Source organism: Anolis sagrei, chromosome 2, assembly GCF_037176765.1.
Source record: "Anolis sagrei isolate rAnoSag1 chromosome 2, rAnoSag1.mat, whole genome shotgun sequence".
Classification (NCBI taxonomy): Eukaryota; Metazoa; Chordata; class Lepidosauria; order Squamata; family Dactyloidae; genus Anolis; species Anolis sagrei.
In genome coordinates this window covers 174,659,535-174,669,881 of record NC_090022.1, presented here as the reverse complement: position 1 = coordinate 174,669,881, position 10,347 = coordinate 174,659,535, and the positions used below count along the sequence as shown (strand labels likewise).

The 10,347-nt window shown below is 46.1% G+C and overlaps 1 protein-coding gene across 1 annotated transcript in view; it reads right to left on the bottom strand.

Annotated features, from left to right (window-relative positions):
- Window positions 1–5,275: 5,275 nt before the first annotated feature.
- Window positions 5,276–10,347, bottom strand: part of LOC132767867 (dynamin-1-like protein) — a 30,352-nt gene continuing 25,280 nt past the window's right edge. The window contains exons 13-18 of the mRNA XM_060763241.2: window positions 10,211–10,300; window positions 10,017–10,115; window positions 9,774–9,917; window positions 8,278–8,387; window positions 7,957–8,116; window positions 5,276–6,162 (exon numbers count right to left, since the gene is read on the bottom strand). Of these exons, the coding sequence (XP_060619224.2) occupies window positions 6,106–6,162; window positions 7,957–8,116; window positions 8,278–8,387; window positions 9,774–9,917; window positions 10,017–10,115; window positions 10,211–10,300 (660 nt within the window). The 3' untranslated portion in view covers window positions 5,276–6,105. The remainder of the gene's footprint in view (window positions 6,163–7,956; window positions 8,117–8,277; window positions 8,388–9,773; window positions 9,918–10,016; window positions 10,116–10,210; window positions 10,301–10,347) is intronic.

Genomic DNA, 10,347 nt, shown 5'->3' with positions numbered 1-10,347 from the left:
CCCCTTTCTCCCCACTCATATAAATAGCCCTGCCGCGGGGCTACCGGTCAGTTCTTATAATACGCCTCAAAAAGCAACAACGGCAACACAAACTCTTAGGCTTAAATAATATAAAGAAATGACTACTTCATTTAAGAAATGCATATTATGCCCAAATAAAATACTGGATAACGACGCACACCTTGAATGTGTGTCATGCCTGGGAGAAGCTCACCTCTCCCAAGCATGCGATACATGCAAGGCCTTTACGCCTCAAACAAAAAAGAACAGAGAAATTAGGCTGAAAGAGGCTCTATACGAGCAAGCCCTTCTCCCCACTGTACAAACTGGAAACGTGGGAGCACCTAAACAGAAAGCTAATAGAAGAATTCAACCAGCGGCCTTCCTGCCGAAGGTAGCCACTAAATTTCATATTTCTCAAGAGATAGTGCTTCCTGCTTTTTTCCAAAACCCATCTTCCCCTATGGAGAAGACTCTACATTTGTCTACATGTTCGGAGAGCTCTTGCTTTCTATATAAGTAGGACTTCGAGCACTAGGAAATCCCCAAGACTCTTTTTAAAGTACCGGAAGGATGCCATTGGTCTTCCGGTAATGTCCCAACGACTTTGGATAGTCTTGGCAATCCGTAAGGCTTACAGTTTGGCAGGGAGGGAATTGCCTTTGCGGGTGAAAGCTCATTCCAATAGAGCAGTGGCAACATCAGCTGCCTTCATGAGTGGAGTACCGCTGGATGTGGTGTGCAGAGCTGCAACCTGGTCTACACCACTAACCTTTGTGACACATTACAAGCTAGATGTGACGTCTAAGAAAGATGCAGCCTTCAACTGGGCAGTCCTTTTTTCAGCTGTGGCATGATGCCCACCACCAAGGTTAGCAGCTCGCTAGTCTACCAAATGTGTGATTCACAGGCTGAACACGCGGGGAAAGTATAGGTTGCTTACTCGTAAACATAGTTTCCCGAGTGGTCGCCTGTGAATTCACACATCCCCGCCCATCCTCTCTACTTTGTATGGTCATGCCCCAGGACTTCTGACTGCTTTTGCGGCGGAAGAACTGGCCGGTAGCCCCGCGGCAGGGCTATTTATATGAGTGGGGAGAAAGGGGAGGGGCTACTCTAACGGTCAGTTAAAGCGAGCTCGTGAGTGTCCGTTGCTGCCTGCGCGAGCGCAGGAATATACCAAATGTGTGATTCACAGGCTGACCACATGGGGAAAACATGTAAACACACTTCACACAACACCACTGCCACTTTCTCTTGCCGAGCCTGGCTTCCAGGATGCCTCTGTTACCTGGCTTTCCTACTTCCCTCGTGTCCGCAAGGGCTGCCAAGGAATTCTCTATTAGGAGGACACTTTATATTTATATGAAATAAAGATCCCCAGCCCTTTGCCAGGACCGCCAAAGTGACTCAGGGAGAGAGAAGACAACAGTGCCCCAAACACTTTGAGAAAGAGAAGAGGAACTCCTTTTTATTTTTTAATTTGCACAGAATCAGCAAGTTTTTGCTGTTTACATTAAAGGAAGGAAGGAACGTGGGGGGGGGGGCAAAGAGCAAGTATAGATATTTTTTTGAGAAATTGGGGACATGGGGGTGGGTGGGTGGGAGGAGAGAAGGTGTCTTGCCCTCCCAGTTCTTATTCATAAAGGGCTATTCTTAATCCTTTCCCCTCCCCACCTCTGCCGAGGGTTTGCACTGAATACATTTTTAATTGGGGAGGGGTGGCTCACATATAAATATATATATCCATCCCTGGCCTTGTATGACCTCTACCCTTTCACTGATTTGGGGCAAGGTCAGAAAGCGGGGTATTATCTCTCACCTGAATTGCTCTTTCATCCCGTCACTAGGGAGGAGGTTGGGAAGCCCGCTTCCTCCTCTCTTTGGGAGCTAAGATGCACTTTAACCTTTCTTCCCCTTTGTTTCTTGGAGGAAAAAAAAGATGGGATCAATCTCACTCATCCCTGACCAAGCCTACCCAGGCCTATTCTTCTTCCCGACCTTTCCTTCCCTGGCGCTGTTACCTCATCCTACAACCCACCCCTATCACCAAGTAGGATTAGCAACAGGACTACCATGTTTTGATGCTTGGATTTGGGGCCAAGGGAGACATGAGGTTGACACACCATCTTGACATTTTAGAAAAGCAAGGAAGGACATCTGTTTCATAGTGCCTGGTGACAGATTTCTAAGGACATGGTCACTTTTGGACAGATCAAATTCTTTTGGTCTTGAAACCCATTTGTAAACAATCTGTTTCCCTTTTTTGGAGACAGAAACAGAACAATGAGACTTCCCAATATGCAGGAAGCAAGACCATCTCTGAAGATGGGTTGTTCTTGTGTTTCTCGCTTCCTGAGAAAGCAAATGGCATAGCTTGGCTTTGCTGGAACCTTGCAGCAACGTGAATGATCTAATCTAGCCTTCTTCACTGGTCCCCTCCAGAGCTTTGGACTACAAGGCCTTCTTCCCACAGGTTGGCCAACGGCCATGCTGCTGGAAGACTGGTGTGATCCATCACCAAGGAGGGCCTGCGTTGAGGAAGGCTGATGTTATCATTTTTCACTTTGTTATTTTGGTTATTCCCGTAAGTCACGATCATGTGCCCTATTTGTCCACATGCTCTGTGATAGGTTGGATTTCTGGCCTCTTGGATTGTTTGAGGAAGGGAGAAGAGTAACAAGAGGACTGCTTAGTGGAGGGATTCAGGGAGGCCTGTGACTTCACCGATCCTCAGCCCCATTTGGAAGTGCCATACCTTGTTTTCCTCGGCCTTCATTGATTACACTCCAGAGCGCTCGAGGGGAACCCAGGAGTCCTGCCTGGAGCTGCGAGCATATAGTGGTTTCAGCAGCTCCTACTTCCACCCTCCGGTGTCCTGGACGACTTCTCCTCCCTTCCTTCATATCCCACGTCAGGTCTTCCTACCCTGTACCCCAACCCCCCAGCATGCACTTTGTCCCTACCCTGCACTGCATTTCCTGTGTCGGGTTTGTTGCTGTACAGAGATTCCTGTGTATATATACTATATATTATAAATATCAGCCTCTAAGAGGGAGGGGGTGGCCTCCGGCCCGTGGCGTTTTCTGTGGCATGGGCCAATCTCCTGCTGCCCCTTTTCCCGGGGCTCATGGCTGGAAGACTCCAAAACTTGACTGTATTTTTGGTTCCCTATCTTCCCCTCACCCCCTCACCTCGGGTCCACTTTGTACATAAGAAACTGTATATTTTATGCTTCATAAATTGATCAAATGTTCTTGCTGTGTGAAGAATTGGTGTCTTGTGTGTTATTTGTCTGCATCATTCAGTAGGGGCCAGGTGGGAGATGACAATGGCATGCCAACAAAGGCATGTATAAGAATGGTGCTCACCTTTACAAGATAGTGGAAGAGCTTCCACTTCTTTTTTTAAATATAATTATTTTTATTTTATTTAAGTAAACATACATTTGCAAGTGTTTGTTGCATACAGTGCAATACTTTCTATCTATTAATGTTCTATAATCATTTATCTGATAATATATTTCTATTAAGGGGTCACAGTCTACTATCTAAATAATACATAAAAAGATATCATATTCTTACTTTACATCCACTTCTTCCTTGAGCTTCCACTTCTGAGGATGCTTGTCATAGATGCAGGCGAAACGTCAGGAGAGAATGCTTCTAGAACATAGCCATATAGCCTGAAAAATGTACAACCGTGATTCCAGCCATGAAAGCCTTCAACACAGCTTCCATAATTTCCAACCTCCTCTAAGTAGTCCTTACATACAGAAATAATGTGCTGGTGACAAGGCTGGAGTACAATCCTTTTCCCTGGCGTACATCAAAAGGCTCAAATCTGGACACTTGAAATTTTGCTTGCATGGTAAGGTAAGCGCAAAGAGGTATAGCTGATATTTATTTGATTGAATTAATTGCACTCATGTAGCGTTGTCCAGCAACATCTGTCAGGGGTGCTTCGATTGCATATTCCTGCATGATAGGGTTGGTCTGGATGGCCCTTGGGGCGTCTTCCTGCTTTTTGATTTTATGATTCTGTCACCTGGTGGCAAACCACCTTAACCAGAGCATAGTTTTAGAGGGGTGCTGCTTGAAGTTGGGAGACGGTGCAGGGGATAGAGGCAAGTAGTCTGAGGAATAATTGTGAAACATTTTCACCCCCTGCCTGGAACGGCCCTAAGTCAATTTGAACAGGTTCACGATATCAGGGCTCTAAGGAGCCCCCTGTGGTGCAGTGGGTTAAACCCCTGTGCAGGCAGGACTGAAGACCGACAGGTCACAGTTTCGAATCCAGGGAGAGGTGGATGTGCTCCTTCTATCAGCTCCTCATGCAGGGACATGAGAGAAGCCTCCCACAAGGATGGTAAAAACATCAAAACATCCGGGCGTCCCCTGGGCAACGTCCTTGCAGATGGCCAATTCTCTCACAACAGGATTCTCCTGACACAACAAAAAAATAATCAATACTATACTTTTCAAACCTATAACTGCAAGAGGAATAAGGTGCCTTACAGGGGATGGTTGACTGATATACAAAGTGAAATGTAAAACTCCTCTATTAACATAAGGATTACAGAAATACTGTACAAATCTTATTTAAATTAACATAAGGTTATTTGCCAACTATTGTCAGAGTTTACCACTCTACAGCACATGTGTTTGGAGAAGGTTACAGGAATGGCTCATATTTCCTGTCTACACCACAATAGGCTGAATATGCGGAGCACCAGCAGCCAGATGTCCCTTAGGGAAACACGGCCAGTCAGTGGAGGATGAGAGTTTTGGTGTTGTTGTTTTTTTGTTGTGTCAGGAGTAACTTGAGAAACTGCAAGTTGCTTCTGGTGTGAGAGAATTGGCCGTCTGCAAGGACGTTGCCCAGGGGACGCCCGGATGATTTGATGTTTTTATCGTCCTTGTTGGAGGCTTCTCTCATGTCCCTGCATGAGGAGCTGGAGCTGATAGAGGGAGCTCATCCACCTCTCCCCGGATTCGAACCTGTGACCTGTCAATCTTCAGTCCTGCCAGCACAGGGGTTTAACCCACTGCGCCACCGGGGGCTCCATAGGATGAGGGATGGAGTTGCACCAAAAAACCATCCAGTTGTATGTGGCAGGACAGAGTAGCTCCTCATATTGCCCCCAAAACTATTTATGCTGGTTCAGCCAGGACTTCCACCAGTGTGAGATACCAACTGTACTACTGCAAAAACATATACATCCTCCCCTCACACAAACACACACCTGGAAAATACGAAAGCACAAAAATATGAATCATTTCCCACAATTTTATTTCATGAAATGTGCAGGTCCACTGTGGGTTCTGCAATGGCTCAGAGGTGCATGCAAACACGAGGGTTGTTCAGACTCTGTCTCAATCTCCCACAGCTCCTCAGAAAGTGTGGCAGCTTCAAGTAAATGGCACCATTGCACATGAGACCTGGATGAAAAAGGTGAAAGTGGGGGATATGCTTCAAGGTGAGCGAGCTCTGGCCTTTGCAGCTCCAGCTCTGACACAGAGTAGATTCCCCATCCAGACAGGTTTTACTACATCCAAAGGTACATAGGGCCTCTTTATCCACCTAAAGAAAATTAGCATTCGCCCGCAGGTCCACATCAACATGAGTGTCTGCTCCTAGTGCTTTGGTGGGCATACACATATATTGACACAGCTGCCTCGATCCAAACATTTACTGACTGCACCAAGATTTGGGGGATGGGGTTGCCACGAATAAAGAGTGGCCCAAGGGTGCAACGGTGAAGAAACAGATTTCAAACTGGACAAAACAGTCATTTAACACTGATGGACTACCAGGCTTGGGAATGCAAGGGACATGGATGAGGCAGTACAGGAAAGCTGGGCTTTTCTATTCAGTCCAGGAATGTTGACACCAGAATGTTTCCTAGAGCCCAGGCCCCCAGTTGAATGTGGACAGGCTCTTTCAACTCTATAAAGGAACGAGAGAAAGCCCTGGCCACAGGCTCAGCGCTCCTGTTCGGAAACAGCTCCAAAGACTTCTGCGTGCTGCACAAATGAATGGACATAAGACTCTGGACAAGTAGTATTCAATGAGGTGCGATTTCCCCAAAGCTCTGGATGCAGCTCACCAGAGCTGAGTCTCGCGGATCTCTGAGATGGTTAAACTGGCTTTCTGAAGCGCCTGCAAGAGAAAAAAGGACTTTGTTGCAGGACGGCTAAAATGTTTCAAGAAACCAACCTTCAGTGCAACCCAAGCTCTCAGGGTAGCCCATAGACATTATGTGAAATGCATATGGGCACGAAAGAATCACAAACCAGGTGCATTAGAATGCACTGCAGAAGAACATTAAAACTGGGTTGTTGTAGGTTTTTTGGCCATGTTCTAGAGGAGTGGTTCTCAACCTTCCTAATACCGTGACCCCTTAACACAGTTCCTCATGTGGTGACCCCCAATCATAACATTTTTGTTGCTACTTCATAACTGTAATTTTGCTATTGTTAGAAGTTGTAATGTAAATATCTCATATGCAGGATGTATTTTCATTCAGACGGAATATGGCACAAATACCCAATACGCCCAAATTTGAATAGTGGTGGTGTTTGCCAGGAGAATTTATTTTGTCATTTTGGAGTTGTAGTTGCTGAGATTTATAATTCACCTGCAATCAAAGAGAATTCTGAACTCTATCAATGATGGAATTGAACCAAACTTGGCACACAGAACTCCCCTGACCAATAGAAAATACTAGAAGAGTTTGGTGGACATTGACCTTGAGTTTTGGAGTTGTAGTTCACCTACATCCAGAGAGCACTGTAAACTCAAACAATGATAGATCTGGACCAGACTTGGCACAAATACTCAATATGGCTAAATGTGAACACTGGTGGAGTTTGGGGAAAACAGACCTTGACATTTGGGCATTGTAGTTGCTGGGATTTATAGTTCATCTGCAATGAAAGAGCATTCTGAACCTCACCAACAATAGTACTGGGCCAAACTTACCACACAGAACCCCCATGACCAATAGAAAATACTGTGTCTGCTGATGGTCTTTGGCGACCCCTCTTACACTCCCTCGCGACCCCTCCAGGGGTCCTGACCCCCGGGCTGAGAAATGCTGTTCTAGAGGCATTCTCTCCTGACGTTTCGCCTGCATCTACGGCAAACATCCTCAGTGAGATCTGTTGGAACTAGGAAAAAGGGTTTATATATCTGTGGAATGACCAGAGTGGGACAAAGAACTCTTGTCTGCTGGAGCTAGGTGTGAATGTTTCAACTGACCACCTTGATTAGCATTTGATGGCCTGGCAGTGCCTGGGTTAATCTTTTGTTGAGAGGTGATTAGATGTCCTTGATTGTTTCCTCTCTGTTGTTTTGCTGTTGTAATTTTAGAGTTCTTTAATATTGGTAGCCAGATTTTGTTCATTTTCATGGTTTCCACTCTAACAACCACCATGTCAGACTACACAGAGAAGCCATTGAAATCCTCAAGCATGTGGACAATTTCAACAGAAAGGAGGAAACCATGAATTGAACAAAATCTGGAAAGAATGCCTCTAGACCATGGCCATATAGCCCGAAAAAACCTACAACAACCCAGTGATTCCAGCTATGAAAGCCTTCGACAATACAACACGGAAGAGTGACAGCTGGTCATGTTTTCGAATTACCTTCTAGAAATGAAAACAACTTGGCAGGCCTGCCTAAGAAGAAAGCTCCAAAGATGACACACCTATCTTTGGTCCAGAGTTGTTCTAAACGTGGCATGGAATGGGCTTCTTGCATTTTAGTAAGCAAAAGTGAAACCCAGCATGTCTGCATTGCAGTTGCCCAGCCAATGCAGTTCTCTCTCAGCAGAGAACTGTTAGCTACTCACAGTCTTTCCCCAACAATTCAAAATTTCCCACCCTAACTGTAACATTTCACAGACAGGGTTCACTTGTGCTACCCTGTCCAGTCAAAGCATTCCCTCACCTTGAGCATATTGGCGGCCTCATTGCGCTGCTGAGCCATGTCCTCGGACTCTGTGAGGAGCGTGTCTAGGAGCTGGGGCTTGTACAGCTGTCCTACCAGTTCACTCTGAAGGTGATCCTTGACATAGTTCACCAGGAAGTGCATCACTGTTTTGGGAACACTGCAAGATGAAGAGCAGAGAACAGCCTTTATTAGGCAAGCAGAATCTCCTCTCAGGATGCGTGTGTAACCTTGCTAGGCCCCATTTGAGAGTGCTAGATCCAGATGCCATTTACATCTGACCCACATCCCTGACCTAAATCCCTTTCCAAATTAGTTTACCTGTCCTGGATGCTTTTACGCACAATGAGGAAATAAGACTTGATAAGGCGCCGGATGACCTCGCAGTCTCGCTGTTCACGCTGGCTCAGTTTCCGTGTAGCAGGCATGGGCTAGGGTGAGGAATTGAGAGGGTGTTGGAAGCAGATAGCCTACATTTCCATATTTCTGCCTCAGGAGTACTAACATACATGTCTCCTACCCCCTGCTGACTCAGCAAAATGTAATTTAAGGCTACAGTTCTGCCTCCGCACTGTTTTCAGTGCATGGGAAACAAAACAACCAACCTGGAAACAGAATAAAAATACATTTCGTTCTCAGGTTTAAGAGCCTCCACAAGCTCCTATCATAATAGACGATTCCAGCCTCAAACTAAACTACCGTATATTCTGGCGTATAAGACTACTTTTTAACCCAAAAAAATCTTCTCAAAAGTCAGGGGTCGTCTTATACGTGGGAGTCATCTTATACACAAGAATAGTCTTATATGCAGGAATAGTCTTATATGTGGGAGTCGTCTTATACGCTGGAATCGTCTTATACGCTGGAGTAGCCTTATGCATGGGAGTCGTCATATATGCGAGAGTAGTCTTATACACAGGAGCCGTCTTATACGCTGGAGTAGCCTTATGCATGGGAGTCGTCTTATATGCGAGAGTAGTCTTATACGGCGGGAGTCGTCTTATAGAGCGGGTGCTGAAACTTCCAATCTGAATTGGAGAATCTGTGGTGGCTGCATATTGTGGGGGGAGCTCAAAAATGGCAGTGGCCGCATCCCTATGCAGCGACTGTATGAAGGCATTAAGGACGACGCTGTACAAGTATGGTGAAAAAAAATCCATTCATCAGGATTCGTGGACTTAATGCGGTCCCAATGGTGAGGTGAAGGGGCGGCTCACCGGGAAGGTGTAAGTGAAGGGCAGAACAAGCTGCAGGCGTTCGAGATGCCCGAGGTATTGAAAAAAGATATAGAGTTGGTCTGGGCCCAAAAAAACACACCTCTTTTACCTGTCTGGCCTGTCTTTGTATCCTATTACCGTACCTCCTCCTCTGCCTCTCAGATCTCGCTCCTGAAGACGGCAGTGAAGCGGTGCAGGTGCGCATGTGCGAGATCTGAGAGGCAGAGAAGGAGGTACAGTAATAGGAAAATTACCATGTTGAAATCAAATCTGATGCTTTCAAAAATTTTATTTGGTGTGCGTTGGAAGAGGGGTAGTCTTACACAGTGAGTATAACCCAAACTCTATATTTTAACTGAAAAAGTTGAGGGTCATCTTATATGCCCAGTCATCTTATATATGCCAGAATATACGGGTAAATTCGAATGTCCTAAATATAGATAAGGTCTACAATTAATGGATGCTCTTCAGATACATTGGGCTACAAATGCTACTCAGCATAGACAATACACTTCTAAAAAAATAATGCAGCAGGTCGGGGATGGGTTCCTATGAATCCAGCCCCTCTCCCCCCTCCCCACCTTCTTTCTCCCAGCTGACCGTGTCTAGCAGGTTGACTGCATGGGACCGACTAGGGCTGGAATAGACTGAAGTCTGGGAGGACCCCTTGGACCTGTCCTCAGTTATGGGTTCATCTCCTTTTTCACTTTTCCATCGCCGGGTCCCATCTGGAACAGATTCATTCTGAGAAAGTGCAGAGAAATGCTGGAGTGAGCAGAGCGGAGTCAGTCATGAAGTGAAGCTTCAGAGACAGAATAAGTGGCGTTTTTGGGAGGCCTGTACCTTAGAACCGCTCACCGAGGCAGAGACCACTGCTGTGTCAATGAAGTCCGGGTGCTTGGTGTTAATGTAAGCCAGCTCAATCGCAACTAAGTTGTGCACCTACAAAACAAAAGCATTGCTTGGACATCCCCAGGTACAGAGACAGGAGCCAGACACCCTTCGCTTGTAGAAGAAAACCAGCCAGCCTTCCTTACCATCTCATTGGTGATGGGCAGCCTCCTGCGTAGGACTCCCGTCACCACCTCTACAATGGCCTCATGCAACTTGGGGAAACGCAGCAACTCCTAAGAGACGGATTTGACTTTTGAAAGCAAGGGTTTTCTCAAGCAAC